General features: G+C 39.3%; 1 protein-coding gene and 1 long non-coding RNA gene across 8 annotated transcripts in view; one reads left to right on the top strand and one right to left on the bottom strand.

Moving 5' to 3' along the window:
* Nucleotides 1-19,450, top strand: part of TPK1 (thiamin pyrophosphokinase 1) — a 260,377-nt gene that overhangs the window by 29,089 nt on the left and 211,838 nt on the right. For all 7 annotated transcript variants that reach the window (XM_074315232.1, XM_074315236.1, XM_074315230.1 and 4 more), the window contains one exon: nucleotides 15,895-15,966. In XM_074315232.1, the coding sequence (XP_074171333.1) occupies nucleotides 15,895-15,966 (72 nt within the window). The remainder of the gene's footprint in view (nucleotides 1-15,894; nucleotides 15,967-19,450) is intronic.
* Nucleotides 1-19,450, bottom strand: part of LOC141567567 (uncharacterized) — a 28,656-nt gene that overhangs the window by 2,402 nt on the left and 6,804 nt on the right. The window lies entirely within an intron of this gene.

The following is a 19,450-nucleotide window of genomic DNA, read 5'->3' on the forward strand; positions in this document are numbered from 1 at the left end:
TTATAATAAGCCGTGAGAAATTTATGATGACGAAAACTGGCATTTACAGAGACATAGTCCTTGGCTACACTCACATGCACGTATTTTGACTCGGTACTTTATGAGGTGAACAAAAGTGTCTTGTGCTTTATGGGTAGTTAATATTGTCTTACGGAAGGAGAGAAAAGCAGCTATCATTTGCAGCAGTCTTGTTGACACAGACATATGTTTGCTATCCGTAAGCCTGAATATGTATTCTTCTGGCATATTTACTGTTTCTATAAACCATGGTATTCTTGCACATTTCAGAAATGTGACTTCTAGAATATTTATCCTCTGCTGATACATTATTTACACCATAGAGCTGTAAATTCTGAGAATTCATATTAAAACAACGACACCTTCCTAAGAGACAATATTTTAGATACCAATCAGTACTTCTATTAATTCCTGAAAATTTTTGAAATAAGTTTTTATAGTCAGTTTTCCAGTGTTCTTCAGCCCTGTGGCTTTACTGTTGCTCATTTCACAGCTAAAAGTATTGGGAATTTATAAAGTTCAGATAGTATGATACAGGTAATCAAATTGAGTGCTCACACATGTTGGAGATTCTTGTAGGTGGGGGAGAGGCAGAGTGGAGGGGATTTGGTGTATCCTTTGTTACATTTCTTAACATTTTCTTAACTTTGTAGGGGTTTCATATGTGGTTACAGGCAGCTCATTCTTACACCAAAACTGTGATAATTTATTTTTGATGCTATGCATATCAAAAACTGAACTACTTCAGATTTTACCCCACTTGCAAGCTAATAAGTCAGCTGGCCCCAGTTTCAAGGATCCTGGTAAAAGATAGGAGACGCCTAGGTCAGAGGTGAAGGACGTTTCATTATCGCAGGAGAGGCAGGAGGATTAGTATTTTGAGCTAGTTTCCTGGATCTCATTGCCCACAGGACGGTGTGATGAGGGGGGTCAGATGGCACCTGCGTGCACCGTGGGTCGGTTCCAGGGAGGAGCCCAGAGCTTGTGAATCACAAATGTTTTATCGTGGGAAGTGAGTGCCCTGGAAGGAGAGAAAGCATGCCTGCACTTGGCCAGAGGTGACACTGTGTCTCTTTGTTTGGACTCTTTGGGTTCTGGAGACAGGAGCTGCCTCACCTGAGCGTCCCGCTTGGTACTTTCTATCGGCTAACCTATGCAAACAAAGACGGTTCACACCTCACTTGCAAGACGTGCAGAAACATCAGCGGCCCATTGAGAATCACCTCACAACAATATGACCTTGTTTCTGTCCTGTCTCGGCTTCTGATGAGTTTTCCCATGAACACCCCACCGTCAGCCTGATTAATCAGATTGGCACACACTCAGACCACATCTGTTCAGTTTGTCTCATAAGGAACTGGACCAAGGGCACTACCTGTAATACTCCATGCAGCAGTACGAGGCCCACCTGAGGTAGGCCACCTGTAATACCCCAAATGCCAGTAAAAATAAAGTAAGTGCGGTGCATCAGGGCTGTGTGGGCCAGGGCTATGAGAGTGGCCTGGAGTTTTCTCTGCTGAGCAGGCAAAAGCTTGTCGCCTCTGCTTGGAAGTTGGGGTGGGGATTGAACAGCTGCAGCAGCCCAGTGGACGTCGGGGTTCAGCTTAGCCGAGAGTTGCAGGAGCCAGTGACTCTGCTTCAGGGGCAGAGTGGGGGACAAAGCTTTACCCAGAGGGGAAAAGCTGCCACCTTTTCATGGGAAGCTGAGATGCCATGGGAGGCAGGCTGGCTGGCCTTGAGTGTGTCATTCCTATTTGTCAAGGGAGGCTTATTGGACCCTTCTCACCTGATAGTCATGGGGTCCAACCTGATCCATCCCTTAGGGGACTATCAAGCCGGAGTCACAAAGCCGCCGTGGGTCAAGCAGTTGATTTCAACACGAGTCCAGCTCAAGCTCGTAGCTGCTTTTTACGATGGATGCACCTGTCACCATGGCACGGAAGTGATAAGTCCAAAATGCCAGTGCATGTCTCTGGTGGGAGGCCGCCCCCCTTTACTTGATGGTAAAGCAATTGGTAAAAATCCTCAGTCACAGAGACTTTAGTTCAGAGGAGGTCATTCGGGCTGTGGGACCCCAAAGGTGGAGAGCGTGTCCCGACTTGTTGGGGGGTTTCCGACAGGGCCTCTTTGTTTGGGCTGTGTCAGAGGATGCTGGTTTAGCTGTAAAAAGTACCAAGCGGAACGCTCAGGCGAGGCACCTCCTGTCTCCAGAACCCAGAGTCCAATAAGGTACTGGGCCTCCTGGTGGTGGGGGACTGAAAGGACAGCAGAATTCCTCGACGGCCAGACAGTTTGAGCATGGATCCGCCCACGTCAGCCCAAGATATTTAACTGGAGAAGGCTCTCGGTTGTGTGAGGCCCACCAGCCACCTTTGCAGGCAGAGGTGTGAGATCAGAACTGGTGAGTGAGGCTTCTGACTGGGCAGCCAGCTGGCTCTCTCCTCTCCTGGAAACTTTGGGTGTCAGAGGACATTCAATCCTGACCCCCACTTGGGGCAAATAGTCTGAGGAGGTTAGGTTCTCCCGTGGATGTACCTGCCGGCCTTGCTTGGGAATGGGGCTTTGTCTTGGGCCTCAGGTGCCTGCTGGGTAGAAGAAGTGTTGGTAATGCCCAAGACAGCAACCAGGAGCCATCGGTCTGTGCAGGTTTGGCTCCACTCAGGGTGGCTGGGATAGTCAGGGTGACAACTGAACTCAGTCAGCGGCCAGTGGCTCGGAGCCCGCAGCTCTGCTTAGCTGTGGGCACTGGCCACACGGGGCTGGCTGGCTGGGTTGGGAGGTTGCTTCCCTTGTGCTGTGCTGCCTCTTTACGTCCTTCACCGAGGCTGTGACTTCCCTCCTCCTGGATTCTGTCTTGTTTCTGTCGGCCCATGACAGGGAGAGGAGATGAGGACGGTTTACACGTCTGACTGGCTGCGCTTTCCATACTGCTCTCCCCATCTGGATAAATCCCCTGCCCACTTAGGGGCCAGTGGGGTAGAAGCAGTGCATGGAATTCCTGCCCTGTGTTCAGATGTAGGAGCAATGGCGACAGGATAGGGAAGGGCCCCTAACATGTCAGCTACCCTTTGCCCCTGAGGGACTCAGTCAGTCTGCCTCCCAGGTCTCTGGCCTATGCGGACCTCCTTAGAGAGAGAGTCAAAACAAAAGCGGCCAGTGCTTCCCTCACAAGATGGGAGGAGATGCAAGCTACTCACAGAGCGTTGTCTCCCAGCAATAAATACATCCACTCCCTGCAGCCTCCTGCTGTGCTGTGACTGGGAATTTTTCTCTCTTGCATTTTAATTGTCGATATGATCCCATCTATTGTTACGTCTTTTCAAATTTGCCAAAGTTTTGATTCACTGATGTTATTCTCCTGTAAAGTTTTATGTATCAGTATTGTTACCTCAAAGTGATCCTGAGAAAAGATCAGGCCGCTCTGATTTGATGTGTTTGCTGCTCGCTCTAATGGGTATATTTTCTAATTTTCTCCTCTTTGGCCTTTCAGCCCCCCTCCACCTTTTGGTTTTCCTTTTTACTCACTGTGCCTCCTTGGCTTTCTCAACCCCCTATTAAGATCTCTTATTGTAATTCTAGTTATTCAGTAGAGGTTTTATGTTGATATTTATTCATTTGTCACATATGAGTGAGCATTTATTGTATAACAGTCACATTCTATGCCCTGAGGCTGTAGCAATGACTAAAACAGGTAAGACTGTCACTCTCCATGGATCTTCATACTCTGCTGACATGTGCTAAGTGTTCCATGCTTTTTAATCCTCACAACGGCCTAATGAGAGTGGCATCATCCATCCCTCTCCCCACATGAGCACTGACATCCCATGGTGGGTCGCCCTCTTCACCTTCCTTTGGCTTTGACACTTCCCCCCAACACACACGCACGCCTGCCTTGCTCTGGCCCACCCACATTGGGGAAAAGGGCAGTAAGTACATATTTTTTAAAGAACAAGTTACTTCACTTCCTAAATTTGCAAGCACAATTTATGTATACAAGCAGATTTTAAAACAACATCATCCATAGTGCCCCTTAGAAATCAGTGACTCAGTAACCTTCTCTGGAGGATACCACCAAGAAACTGAGTAGAAGTTACAGCCAGGTAGTTTTTCTTTAGTGCAAAAGAGATTTTTTTCCTCTCTATTAATAAAAAAAAAAAAAAAAGCTAACTCATGTAGTGAGATCTTTATTTACATTTTATTTGAGCTAACATGTGACCGTCTTCTAGGAATCTTACAGAAAGAATTTTTGTGTTCTAGTGATTCTGGGCATGCAAAAATTATTGCAAGAGGTGGCAAATGCACTTGAACACCCAATGTTGCCTGTAAACTGAATGCTTATATATATGTGCCCTTGAGATAAAGAAATATAAAACCATTTAAATATTATTAGTGTATGACATTTTTTTGTTATATGAATATTTTCAGTGAAAAGATACTGACATATATTTTTCATATACAAAAAAAGGTGTTCTAAGAGACGAGTGAAATTTTTCACCCCAGAGGGGTGAAAGGGTTGGTAGGGGACTGGAAAGAAAGACTTAACGTTTCACTCTTCACTTTATCATATCTGTCACCATTAAATCCAAGGGCATCAATTACCTACTCAATCAATAAAATGGGAAAAAGTCCTTATCATTCTAATCAATTGGAAACCTATGTTACCAATTGGATTTCTATGTTACTTCCAAGAGCCTTTGCAACTCATAAAATCTGTTCTTATTGATGTCCAAAGGAAAGGGAAAACACCATTATCGTATACAGTGTACTTGTCATAAAATTCAGTGTAAAAATGCTGGAAAAAAGGGACTGCATTTCAAACCTTACCTTGTTCTTGGGAAATCTTGGGTGTTTCTATTTCCAGATTATGTTTAAATATCATGCTTTTCAAAAATTATTTTCCAAGTATTTTTGCAAGTTGGACCCCACAAAAAAGCATAGCAAACAGAAAATATTTATTAAACAGAAGAAAATGATATTTTTATACCAACCAGGGGAAGAAACTGACCCTAGACCCCTAGTTTACAGATAGTTCATGAATTCACATTATAAATGTGTTTTCAAAGAACAAAACTAAATCCTCTTGGTTTTAATATCTTCACCAAAAGTAATATGAGCACTGTAGGTGTCCAGTACCAGTGTCAAGTGCTTCATGAATTTTGGATAAAGAGGTGAATAAAATAGAAATACATATTGAAAATACATATTGAGTGTTTGTTGTTCAGTGCTGCCGGTAGAGCTGTCTCCCAGGCCTCATGGAGCCCAGGGTCAGCCAATTATGACAGAAATGAAACAAAGTCCAATTTTCTGTCTGTGTCTGCTCCAGCTTGCTCTACAGAGGAGGATGAATGGGAAAGTATAGGAGGGTCATAACAGGTAAATCCATTATGTTATTTTCGGGTGAGGTTGGGTTCATTTGTCCTTGAGAGTGTTTGTCATTTGGCAGTCATGTTAAAGAGTAGGTCTGTGAGTTCTTTGATCTTACTTTATGGGTCCTAATGTAGACGCTGCTCAGGTCCTGTGTTTTTGCCCCCTTCTCTCTCTGACCTGACCCACAGTACTAAGAAATAGTATATTTACCTGGGCATGGGCCTACACGTAGCTTTTATTTCTGTTTCACAATTTGATTAGTCCAAACAGACATATCCAACAGACATTTACCAATAAACCTAATTACTGCATCTAAACCCTCTCCCCCAAGTTTATTCAGACTCATTGGAGCTGTTATATATAGTTTTACCAAGGTCTTTTGTAGACATTTCTTATCTTTTCAGTCATAATGACCTTGCTGAAGTTTCTGACCATACACTTTCGTGTTTTCTTGTGCTGGATTCTTTGCCCACTACTCTTTTTGTCATTTTCCTGTATGAAAAGTTCAGAAAAAGGAGGAAGTCCTTGAACGAATAATCATGCCACTATGTTAGGATTTTTTTGCTTTCACTTTCTCTTTATAGATGTTAAAGAAAGCAAACATTCAGACTATTGTGTTAAAAAAGAAAATTCACTGACACTTGTTAAAGCACAGTGCCGAAGACTTTATTCAGGGAGGGGCCGTGGCAGCAGTGGGGAGAAAGATTGGACTCAACCCTGAGCACAGCCCGGGCAGGGTGGGGGTCAGTGGGCGGACCACTGCTAAGAAGACACATCCAGGATAAGGGGGATTCTGGCCAAACTGACCTAACAGGATTCTTGTGAAGACCGGCCAGGGTGATCAGACATCAGCCCTGGGTGCTGGGGAAACCCTATTCCATATGGACGGCCATCAGACGTGAGGGTGGGGTACAGGTTAAACTGACTTAGCAGGATTCTTGCTAAACTGGACACTGCAGAGATGAACATGGACGTCCAAAAGGCAGGGATAGTTGAAAAAGAAACTAAAGTATGAAAATGCACAGTAACCACTGTCATTTCAGTTACCTACACAGAGTGTCTGATCAAGCGTCCATGCAAGTAAAAGTATTTTTTGCTTTTCTTGGAAACCTTTCAGCATTTGTAGGGGTCCCATGTTCTAAGTCATATCTATGTGTTTAGCAATCCTTATCTGCCAAGAATTCTTTCCATTTCCTGTGTTTATTTTTAAATTTATATACACAATCTCTCTTGAAATGTTAACACACCCAGGGGTTTAGAAATGACTCATATTTTCCTGGTTTAGATCGCTTTAAAAAGGAACTCGTCTCCATAGCCAGAATTTCAGCGAATCAGTAATTGTTTTGTTTCTTTCAGTTGATACTTCTTGAGCTGCTTCTTTGTGGTCCTACTGTGTGTGAGGCTCTTGGAAAGAAGCATAAGATGTGTCTGTTCTTGGGAAGCGTTCACTGTCCCATGCTTTTTCCCTCTTTTTCCATGGATGCGTAGGGACAGTTTTCTGTCACATTTTAACCTTCCTAAAATTGAGATGGCAGCTTTCAGTTGCCGTCAGCCAGGTGGCAGTCATGACCTAGTTGTGTGAAAAACCATTCTTTGGAACTTTCTGGTAAGGCTTTGGCTTAGGTTTCGTGAAACAAATATTACTTTAAAAAATCAAAATAATAATAAAAAAAGATCAAAATAACATACATACTCCTTGCATATAATTTGGGAAACAATTTTTAAGGGTTGATAGAAATAAAAACAATGGTATAAAACGGAAACTTTACTTACATAGTATCAGGAAAATTGAAGACACTTGAACAACAGGACATTTAAATGCTCACATCTCCACCAAAATTGAGGTTCCTTTAATACCTTTTCCCATCTATTCTCTGTGTCTTCCAGGGCTCAGAGGCAGCCTGCTGTTCTGCTGGAAATGCAGTGGTTGTTGGTTTAATGAGAATCTTCCACTGAGCCTTTGCTGAGCGTTTTATAATATAAATCAAACTGCAGGGCTCAGCCTCTTGGGATTTGCATGCATTGTAGTCCCAAGTAGGAGTCAGCATAGGTTTGGAGGGGGCAGCCTAGGGGTTAAGCAGAGGCTTGGGTGTGAGAGTCTGGCTTTGTGTTGCCATTTGGTAAATGACTTGGCTCCTCAAGCTTTAATTTTTCCTTTGACAAAATGGGAAAAACGTAATAGGATTTTCCCCATTATTTGTAGAGGTTAAGTGAAAGTGCATATACAATACTTCAATTTCTAACTCATGTTTTTCTTTGTATTCTTGTATTTGGCGCACACTTTTTGAGCGTCTTCTCTGTGCCAGGCATGTAGGTACATCAGTGAAGAAGACGATAAAGACGTCCTCTTTGGGCTTCTTTCCCCGAGGTGGAGAATGTCAGTGCTTGATACATAGTAAGGATTCAGTAAATGTTACTTGATTGTTTAAGAAGTTATTGTTTAACACTATACGTAACAGTGTAACTTGCCGTATAGTAAAATAATCGTACCTTATTATTCTCTTTGAGCTGACAATACCTGGGGAAGTGAGAGCTCTAATTATCTCCTCACCCATCCCTCCCTACCTATGGCTCCTGCTTCACCAGTCCTCAAAGAGGGGGACTGCCAAGAGTTTCCGATGACAGCTTGCTGTGTTGGCACTTACTCAGCTGCTAAGAGGATACATTCTTTGGCTTTTACACGTGGGGGCAGATTTAACCTGTCTTATTTAGATTTCATTCATAATCTTATTCACAAGTTGTTGTTTTTTAGCTTGTTTGAGACATCCGTAATTTTAGAAACCCTGCGTGCTGAATCACAATGCTGAAGAACATGAGTTAATTACCAAAAATAATGTTAAAAACTATTTCATTTTCATTTTAATCTGTCAAGTCCAAAGAAGACATTCACAACCTTACAGCTATCTAGAACACCTTGATAATGCCCTGAAGCAATAAGGCAGTAATTGCCATATCAGAATGGAGATTAAAGAGAAAAATCAATTATGCGATTTTTCAGGATCTCCAGCTGAAATTGGGGAAGGAGAGAGGGTACACTAGTGATCGTTCCTTAAAATGTAACGTATAAAAAGTATATTTTACTATGTGGCTGCTCTTACTCTCTGCCATTACCTTTGTTAAAGGATAAACTGAGACACATGAACATTTTCAAGAGTTTATTTGAACCAGCATCTGTTTGAACCAGGCGGTGCCAAACAGACACTCGTTAGGGCTTTTCCAGGGACAGGAGCCAGGGGACAGGCATTTTTAGAACTGACTCAGAAGCAATGACAGGAAATTATTTGATTGGTTGTGGCTTAAGTGATTGACTTCTTTGGGAAAGCCTGGTTGGTTGGTTGTGATTGGTTGTTTTTCAATTTCCTTTTCTCCGAGGGGAGTGCACTTAAAATTGACTCTGGCTTAGGACTGGGTTTGCTTACATCGCTGTGCTACCAAGGCATTACAGCCACCCAGATCTAAGGGCCTCTATGCTTAATTACTTTAATATCTCTTTTCCCCATTCACAGTATTGGCCACTTTTTAAGTGTGTGTTTGACCCTTTTTTTCTCTGCCTGGAATGCCCCACCTCTTCCACCAGGGGCCATTCTTACTCACCCTTCACAATTGCTAGAATAAGTCTTCTGTGATTCTCACCTCTATTTCCTTGGAATGGTAACTTTTTATTCTATTAGCATTTTAAGATTAAAATGATTATTAAAATTTTATTTATATACAGTCGAGAACTAAAGAACTGTACTTTCTCTATTAAGGTTACCAGAAATACAGGGATCCAAAGTATTATTAATTCTTTTTCAAAAGTAGTCATTGCTAAATAAATTCTCCAGCTGAATGCTAAATACTCAGGAAATCTGTGGACCCTTTTTAGCTGGAAATTGGCCATGGTGGGGTATCAACAGCATGGAAGTTGGCACATGCTAGAAATCAGGGCTTCCCACCCCTAGCATTTCCGGCCAGTGGTTCAGTGTAAGTTTGCCCATGTGTATCACCTCATAATGTTGTTGGCACTCCTTTAGGTTCTGACATGCTTCCTTTAAAAGCATAGGAAGAGGTAAGTTATAATCAGGTTCATGCACATGTGTCCAGAATATTAAAACCATGTTATATGTGTTCCTATAAGGGAGAGGGGAGGAAAAGAGCCACTGCTTTATTGTCGTATGTTCCCTCCCTTTGGCCCACATTTCCAGGAGTGTGGGTGGGTAGGTGGGTGGAGGACGGGTGGGGGGCGTAGTTTGGATGGAAACCTTTCAGGCATTTGCAGCTGAACTGTAAGTGTTATTGATTATTCACTGGCCGGTAAGTCTTTGGCGTGTTCCCCGCTCCCTGGGAATGAATGGCTGACTTTGTAATGAACGCCAGAGAAACACAGCTCAGTTTGTAATGGATTTAAATGGACCATATGCATTAAGTGAGGGGCACCTACATTGAGCTTGTGGTTTGTTCTTCACATTAAAAAAAATTGTTCTAAGATTGTGCTTCTCTTCATACAAGATATGGCAACATTAGAAGCAACTTTGTAAGACATAGAAAGTCTTGAACTTTAATTGGAAAGACAGTTAACTGTCATAATTTTAGCACGTTCTAAGTTTGTGTGCACGAGTGTGTGTTTAGTTTTGGGGGTAACTGTTTTAGTGATACAAGAAACAGCACAATGAATGTTTTTAAAGTTCAAGTTAGAAATAGTTATTTCGTGACTCCTTTGTGCCAGAGCCTCGGCTAAATTTTGAAGATAAAAGGGATGAATAATGTATAAACTTTTAAAATGAGAACTATATAAATTTTATTAACAGAAAGAATTAAATACTATGGTTACGGGTGAGAATGATTCATGAATTTGCTCACAGATTCCCCTTTCTAACCTCCTTTAAAAAAGCTTTTAAATGTAGTGCAGACTTGATTTAAGCGTTTATATGGTATAAAGTTAAATACAGAAAAAGTTAATGATTTCCCTCTCCCCTTCTCTCATTCTCCTGAGGTAATTGGCTTTAACATGTTACACATTTTTCTATGTTCATTTCTGGTAACTCTGGATGAAGAGAAATGTTATATGTGAGAGAAGTATGAAAATACTAATAGAATTGGGAATTGGGACATGCGTAAATTCTTAAATGTAACACTGATTTGTAAAAATCTTACCCTAAGCTTTGAAGAACGAACGTTTTCTGGGTTCTCTACAACATATTTCAGTGGAGGGAAAAATCCTACATTTTTTTCTTTAAAATAAAGTGAGTTGCTTCTCCCTTTACCGTCCTGAGAATCCTGTTATAAATCATTTCCCCTAGCTTCTTAAAAAAACTAAGATCCACTTGTCTAATTAGCATAAATTACTTGATTTGGGGAGGAAAGAATGCTGGAGAGTGTTTCACAAATTATCTGCTTTTAATTTTTACTCTGAGACCCAAATAACCTATTATTTTACTAATTTTTTTTGTTATATTCTGTAGTATTTAAAGATTGTTGGTCATCTTCTTTGGTGTGGGGCATGTTGCTTGGGAAGGGCTCTTTTTATCATTTAAACTATTCTTTTACTTTTCTTTTTTTTTAAATAATATAAGCACAGGGTACCAAATTCATAAGATAAAAAATATTAACAGATAAAAAGTACTGCTCCCTTCTATTTTTGTGTTCCAGCTTACAGTTTCTTCTTTGATAGATATTCATGGTATTTGTAAAAATATATGTATATATTATCTTTTAAAAATTTTTATGGTTTTATAGCCATTGATTTGCACCTTGCTTTTTCCACTTATTTCTATTTGGAAAATTTTCTATTTTAGATAGCATAGAGCTGTTCTGTGTGGGACATAGCATAGTCCAGTACTAGTGGGTTGTTTCCATTCTTTTTCTATTAAAAACCAAACCAAACCTTTGGACATTCTGCTTACAAACTACTTTGTGTGTCTGTCATTTGTATGAGAAAGAAGAGTGGTCGAGAAACCTGACCTGTTCTGTGCACTTCACTTGGCCCCGACCTGAGTAAGGCCCCTCACGGGCTGTGTGTGGGCGCTCGCTGTGGCCCGGTGCACACCATTGGCTGGTGTCACATCTCTGCATGCTTGTGGAGGGCGTTCCTCTTGAAATCTCTAAAAGCCCACAGTGCCTGTGAGACAAAAGTGTCCACCCACGCTGAGTTTAGTAGGATTTTCTCCAGGGTGGGTTGGACTCTTGATGTAATGGATTCTCTGTGTGTAATCAGAATTAGTGCAGAGCACACAGTTATTTTGAATGTAAATCTATGTATTTTCATCTTTTTTTTTTTTTAAAGCAAGCAAAAAGACTTCCATTTTATTCAGAAGTACTTTGATCCCGTGGGAGTGTGCTATGTAATCAGTGTCAATTGAAAAAGCAGTTGCACGTGCATAGTAAACTCTGAAATTCCAAATAAATATCAGTTGTTTTTTTCTTACAAAATATAGGTCTCAGAGAACATCAGTCTGATTTGAATATGCCCCACGTTAGCTTCATTTGGACTTACTTCAATGATAAATATTGGTGGTGAGATTCTTGAATCAAAATCCCATTTAAGGAATATTTAAAAAGAAAAAAGAAGGTATCCATATTGCCATTATTCATTCACAGAGTTATTAATGTGTGAAGCCCGCCCAACCCCCAGACACTTCTCACCCAACCAAACCCAAGCATGAGGTCTCGAGAAGGTGTCAAAAAAGGGGGCAGTAGTTATGGACATGTTGAACCTCTTTGGCCCTCCTCCTCTTGCTGGCCAGGGAAAGGGACGCTGTACTTTCTGAGGTGGTTAGAAATGGATTGAGGTTGGAGGAGTAGCCCAAGGTTAAAAGGGAGGCCCTCTGTTTGTCTCAGAAGCACTTGCCCAACTTCTATGCATTCTGCCTGCAGAAAACATTTTAAACGGACTTTTCAAGTGTGAGTGCTCTTGTGGGCCCGGCTGTCAACGTGTCAAAACCGTTGCGATGGACTATAATTTTTTAGTACTTTATGATGAACCCTTAGAGTTATGACATACCATCTACAGTTTGCTAGGCAGGGACTGATTTTCTTGACTGATGGGAAACAGTTTATTGTGGCCCAGGTCAGAAGGGCCGGGGACAGCTGATGGAGCAGCTTTGAACTCTGTCAGCAACTTGTGAGGTGTCAGTGTGCTGAGACGAACTGAGAATCCTTTACTCCTTTATTTAGTGAGCGTGAGGTTATTGGGAATGTGGATATGGCTAACCTTTGCAAGGGTCAAAAAAGAACATATTTCTTGGTATGGCCTTCTCCTTTTCTGTCCAGAAAGACTCAAGTTTGTCAGATGAAACCTCCCTTCCCTATTTCCGCCCACTTACACAGTGGAAAGCTACTAGTTGTAAATAAAAAGTTCTTTTTTTTCGGAACTAACATGCATTTCTAGCAGATGGGAATTTCTGTGAGAATTTATTGGGGCATTTTGTTTTTAGTGGCATAGTTTATATAATGTTTGGATTGCCACACTTGGACAGACCCATTACTCTTGCATCATAGGAGGAAATGCTCTTAGATAGAAATTGACTTAACATTTCTGAATCTATTTACACTTTCAACCTGAAGGATTGAATGACAATAACTAGATACATGCCCAGATTTCTAGGGCTCAGTGTTATATTTACATAGATTTCTTTCTTCCCTAAATAGGTAGTAAATGGAGGCATCAATTTAGCTTGAAAAGGCTTAATCTATTCTCAAATAAAATATTTCCTAACTCTTTAATTATATAGTTGGACTTCTATGGACTGTCTCCACTTTCTTCAGATTTTTCTTGAGTTATGATCAAAACACAGTTTAGCTGTTTTAAGGAAGGTGATTGTTTTTTGTTGCTGTCTCTTCTAGTATCTTCCTGGAACATTTTGTATAATATTTATTTAAGACTGTTACTGAGGGCACCAGAATCTAGAAAGGGCCCTTGTGTTTCTTGAGGTTCTTACTTCATTCTGTGAGGAATTGTGTTGGGTATGGAATAATTTGTCCGCAGGCAAAGTGGGGGGAGTCACTTGATTATTAGAGTAGCTGGAGACAATTTATTGTAAGTGGACGTAAAGTCAGAGTTGGAAGAGCTACTCAACAAATATTTATAGAGTGCTTATTATGTGTGTAACACAGCTGTAATTACCGGACCCAGGCGCTTATGTTCTCATGTAGGGAGACAGACATTAGAAAAAGGGATGCTGAAAACTAGAAATGGAAAATGTTCATGTGAGTAGCTTATTAGTCATGAAGTTGGTACCATATGGGCAAGACTGGAGGGAGCAGATTTGGATGAAGGAAGGGTAGTCAGGAGTTTAATTTGGGGAACGTTAGGTTTGAAATGCCTGTTACCTATCCAGGTGGAGTTGTTGAATAGGTAATGAAGCATACAGTTCTGGAGTTTAGGGAGAGAGCCTCAGGTTGGAGATAGGCCATGAGCCTCAGGTTATAGATGGTATTTGAACCCATATGAGGCCAGAGGGCAACTTAGGGAGTTGGTATACAATTAAGACAAGGCCCAAGTATAGACACCTAGCGCACTCCTGGTATAGAAAGAAGCTGGGCATGCTCAACATTTATTCCACAAATATTTATTGAGGGCTTTCTACTTAGATGAGGAGTAAGTAGAAAAGGAGACTGAGAAGGAGGGGCCAGTCAGAAGGGAGGAGAACCAATAGAGAGTGGGTTCCGAGAAGTCAAGGGAGGAACATGATTCAGAAAGGAAAGGATGCAAGAAGTGATCTTCTCTGTTATGCTACTGAGATGTGTTGGCCCAGATCACAACTGACGTGCAGCCATTGAATTTTACAATAGGAGGTCATTGATGACACTGACAGTAGATATTTCCAGGAAGTGGTGGGATGAAAACTCACTAGAATGAGTCTCGCTGAAGATTGAAACAGAAAGATGGGGTCCAAAGATGATGTAGGGCAGAGTGACCACCTAATTTGTCATCCAAACCAGGACACTGTGCCAGTGGAAGGGGGTGCCATGGGCTATATCAAATGGTTGCTCTTGGTGGGGGGGACGGGGCAAGAGAGATTTTGCAGGGAAGTATCTGTTTATGTCTCCTGTATGTTTACTTTCTCTGAAGCAGTTTCTTACATGTGACTTGCCAATTCTTAGTCCACTGGTAATTCGATTATTTTAATAGACTTTGGTTTGGAATATTTGTTCAGAGGTTCTTAATAGTTCTGCTTTGTCCACGTGCAATTTATTTCCTCAACGAATGAATTGACTTGGCAGTTTTGATTTCCCTGTGCACACTTAAAACAACATCCTGCTCTTACACATAGAAGTGTGAGCAATTTGAAAATGCAATTCGGTGCCCTAGAGTTTTCATTATTTAATTGAAATACTTTCAGGGATGAGAGAGTCATAATAATGGTTTTTGGTCCTCTAACAAAATAGGTATTTATATAATGACAGGCATGTATTTTGTCTCCTATTGATTTTATCTGAGTTCCAGTATTTTCTTTTAAGCAGAAATCATTAACCCTTGATGACTTGCTAATACATGTCAGTAAATTTTTTTTCTATTGTAAATTGTTTCAATGTATTTTCACTTAGAGTACTGGTGTTTAATTCTATTTTTTTAAAACAATTAAAGAAAAAAAGCAACCCATTTATGTTTGTTTATTTAAAAAATTACAAATAACTTTTATTGTATGCATATGCTATAAATATTTTTTTTCACAAAACAAATTAAAAAGGGCGAGATAAAGGTGAGCAGGGTTTAAAAATAATGTTGCTATTTATGATAGCTTTCTACAATCATTTCTTACTATTTCAAGGCACTATATCAGTGGTTCTCAAATTTGGTTACCAATTAGACTCTCTTATGATGCTTTTAAAAAAGCAGGAGACACAGCCCCAGTGCAGGCATGTTGAATCAGAATCTCTAGGGAATGAGATTGGCTATTACTTTTTTTAAAAACCTGTGACTGATATACAGTGAGGTTGAGATTCACTGCTCTGTATACTTAAGGCAGATCCATCATTTGTGATAACTGATGTAACTCCAAAATTCATACTCTTACAACCTCCCTCTCAGTTCTTGTCAATGCTGGTTAGCTTGTATGAGAAGCTTGTTATGAGCCACTTCTGAGAGGTACAGGTGGTCACTTCTGCCATTTCCTTCTATGGTTATGCTTTGGCAAAATTTGTACTGTCTTCAATATGTGTTGACAAACATTTTTAAACTATTCATCCCTTTTCTGATGATAGTTTATGTAAAATACGTAATTTTACTTTACTGGGGCACAGGTAAACTGCAAGCAAAGCAGCTTTACCCAATTGCTTTTATGAGAAATTGTTTCTATACTAAGTTCCTTAGCAATGTAGTAATGTGACAGACAGATTGAATAAAGTAGATACAGTTAGTCTACGGTGTCTTTTAAAATTAAGTAAAGAGAAAAATACAATGAAGGTATGAGAAATTCGTTGTGGTTGAAATTTAGCTCTGTGTAGAAAGAAAATAAGGATTCCAGAGTTAAATGAGGGAAATAAAAGACTCAGTTTACTTACTTTCTTTTACTTCTTTTTTCCCCACAGGGAAGTTGAAATACTGCATTGTGATCCTGAATCAGCCTTTGGATAAATATTTTCGTCATCTTTGGAGCAAAGGTAACCCTTCACGAGCGTTTATATTTCTTTGCTTTCTTACTCTACCTGGGACGATTAACATGACTATTAAATATCCTGGACCCTAAATGGAACACCAAAAAGTGGACTTCATTTTAAGGTGATTTAATTACTGAATTATCAGAAGAATCTATTATTGCTTCTCAGCTAACCTGTGTGTATATGTGTGGTTTCCTCAGCAGGGACCAAAAGGGCAGAGTGACAATGCAGCCTCACTGTAGTGTTTCAGAACTGCTGTGTAGTTGTTCATCCCCAGTACTCAACAAGTTATGTTTAAGTGTAAATATTTTGGGCACCAGTGACAATGAAAAGCATCCACAAATCTCACTTGTCCCAGCTTCCATTAATAAGATACCTGCAGGGTGACCAGGTTTGCAAAATTAGAAAAGTAGATAGAGGTTACCAGTATGTTAGAATCTCTAGGGGTGCTGAAAAATATAGTTAAAAATGGAATAGTTTCACAGAATAGTAATTAATACTTCTGTGAGGTTTCACGGAAGACAAAGGCTTTATTAACTTTCTAAAATTATTCTTTGATTTTTATAGAATTAACTCTAGGCTAGAAAATAATATTAAATGTCGTTGGCTGTTTTGAACCTCTATTCTTCTTCCATGAAATTGTGAGATTTTTTTCAAAGGGATACTCCTGACAAGTTATCAGTGTAAGTTTTAGGCCTCTGTATAGATGGGCAGAAGAACTTTGTTCTCGATATATATTGATGCATATTCCTGATCCTCGCTTGGCATCGCAGAATTCTCAGCAACTTTAGGTTATGTTAAAAAAAAAAATAGATTGGGAACGCTGTGTTTCAAAAGCATTTTTTGTTACCAGCCTGGATGATTCATTAGTCAAATATTTATTGACTATGTAACTTCTCACTGCTTATAGACCCAAAGCTTTTTGCGTCATGATTACTTGATGCATCTTGTTTACAAGGAGGCATTTCATAATCCCAGTCCTTCTGCTGGGGTATCACTACCAGTGAATCACGATTCACATTGTGTATTCTTCCTGTTCAGCAGCGTAGAGAACATGGCAGGCATAGCAAAAGGGGCATTATCTTTGTTCTGACTGGAAATAGGATAGATTTGTCATCTTGGAGAGAGGAAAAGAGATAAATATAAACTGAAATGTGTAGGAGAATGGATGTGAATGTACAGAGAAAGCAAATTTACAGATCTTGACAAATACAAATATGCCAACTTAACTATGTATTTAGCCCAGTAGATTCAATGGTTCTCACTTATCCATATGGCTCATCCATGTCCGTACGCTTAAATTCACCGGATTCTTCTTTGCTTCGATTATGTAGACAGGACTATTAGTTTTATTTTCCTTATTTTTTAATTTCATTCATCTCAATTATAACGAAATCAAAGATGTCCTTGAGAAATAAACTTTTGATCAAAACATTTAATAGGCCTCTGAGTGCTACGAGTATATTCCAAGACTCCTGATGGTTGAATAAAATACTGTCTCTCCTTGTTGGGAATGAGATAGGGATATGGTCGTAATATTTCAAACGGAGCACTGTTTCTAGTGTTCCACGTTTTTTTAATGAGACATTTTTAGCAGAGGCCTCCATAACAACTTTCATTCCTTTCATGCCTTTTTTTTAAAAAAAATCTTGCCTTACATAGCAAAGCAAAATATATAACATGTTAATGTTACAAATTAGTCTAAAACTAGTATTTTTTCCCAATAATAACAGAACTGTAAGCATGCTTTAATAACTTACTAATATTTTTTTGGATAGGTGAATTGTTTCTCCTCTTAGAGTATAAAAACAAATTGATAAATCTACTTTCGGGGCTTTATAGAAGCAACTGTTCTTTCTTCCATAGGAGAAAAATATATTGAAAGAATATGCAAACGTTTTTGTAAATAGAAAGCAATGTTTTCATATTTACCAGCATTAAAGGCTGTGTGTACATTGCATGTGTTAAATGCGGTGCAGAAATGGTTTGGAGGTTCTAGTTGTAGAAAATGATTTTTATATCCTGTCTGCTTTGCAGGAGATACTTGGTCCTCGCCCACAGGTCTTTGACATTTGGTCCTTCACATGTGCCATTACTGGCTACTGAAGCAGGAAGGATCATTACTGGCAATACAGCCACAACAGTTATTGGACTAGTAAAACATGGTAGTATTTTTATATACTAATCCTGTAAACCAGAAGTATAAATAAATTTCACATTTATTTGAACTCAGGGATGTTTTCTAAGAGAGGATGTTTTTGACAAGACCAAATATCAGGGACCATTTGGCATGGACCGAATATATTCATGGACATTTTTGATTGTACCAAATTTCAAGGACTGTTTAGCGTGGATCAAATGTCTCTGTGGACGATTAGGACAGGACCACATGTCTGCTAATCCACATCTGTGACATCGGTTAATGTTCTATAAGCATAGAACAATGCACTAGTGTATCTAAGTAGAATTCTGAGGTCTTTCACAGTAGTTGGAGACATTCCTTCTCTGTGTCATTCATTTAGTTTAACAAAATTTGAGGTTGTGCTATACGCGTTTACATTTTATTCTTTATTAAGCACAACTGGCATGTAAGTTTCTGGAAGGAAGATTGAGCTAATGTAATACCTGTATTCCTTGCGGAAAAAAAATTTTGGTTATGGTGAATTTTGATTAACTCAGCAAATGAGAAAATATTTTTCTGCTAGCCTTACTTTGGAAATTATAAATCATAATCGTCAAACTCCCAATTAGTATGAAAACAGCTTGGTTAAGATTTAGTCCATTCTCTTATATTCATTCTATCTCTGCATTCTTGAAATATCGTATTTTGAGTGTTGACCTTTGGTACTTGGAGATCTTTTCCCATTAAATTGGGTTTTGATTATATTTACCATGTGGTACTTATTATGTCAGGAAAATTGACTATTTTACATGAAGATTTTTAATGCTTGTGACATACTTGTTAGAACAAATTGGAAGTGCTTATATATTACTTAAGGAATATTTCTATTACTGTAGTATAGGTAACAACTTTGTTAGCATTTCTACTTTAGAATTAATATAAAATTTACTTCTGCCTACTGGTGAGCCTTTTAATTCTCTCTTAAACAATTTTGTATTATACCATTATTGATATGATATTGGTGTCTATTTTCCTTTCTTTCCTTTTTATTTTTGAATATTGAACTAATGGTAATTTCACCTGCTTTATATTCAACTTTGATTCAAAATTAAAAGATTTAGCAATTGTGGTACATGGATAGTATCATTTCAGTAATTTAAATAACATTTCAAGTAAAAGTAAAAATTATTAATAGTTAATTGAACTTCTGTTCTTTCAGGTTAATGAATGCTACCAGCCAATAGTAAATATGTCAGCAAAATAGTGAAGAAAAGTTACAGAGATAAATAACAAGTTATTTATAACTATGGAATGAAAAATCATAAAATTGAATTAACTTACAAATGTATATAGAGGAATATTTAT

This window comes from Rhinolophus sinicus, linkage group LG11, assembly GCF_036562045.2.
Source record: "Rhinolophus sinicus isolate RSC01 linkage group LG11, ASM3656204v1, whole genome shotgun sequence".
NCBI classification, from domain to species: Eukaryota; Metazoa; Chordata; class Mammalia; order Chiroptera; family Rhinolophidae; genus Rhinolophus; species Rhinolophus sinicus.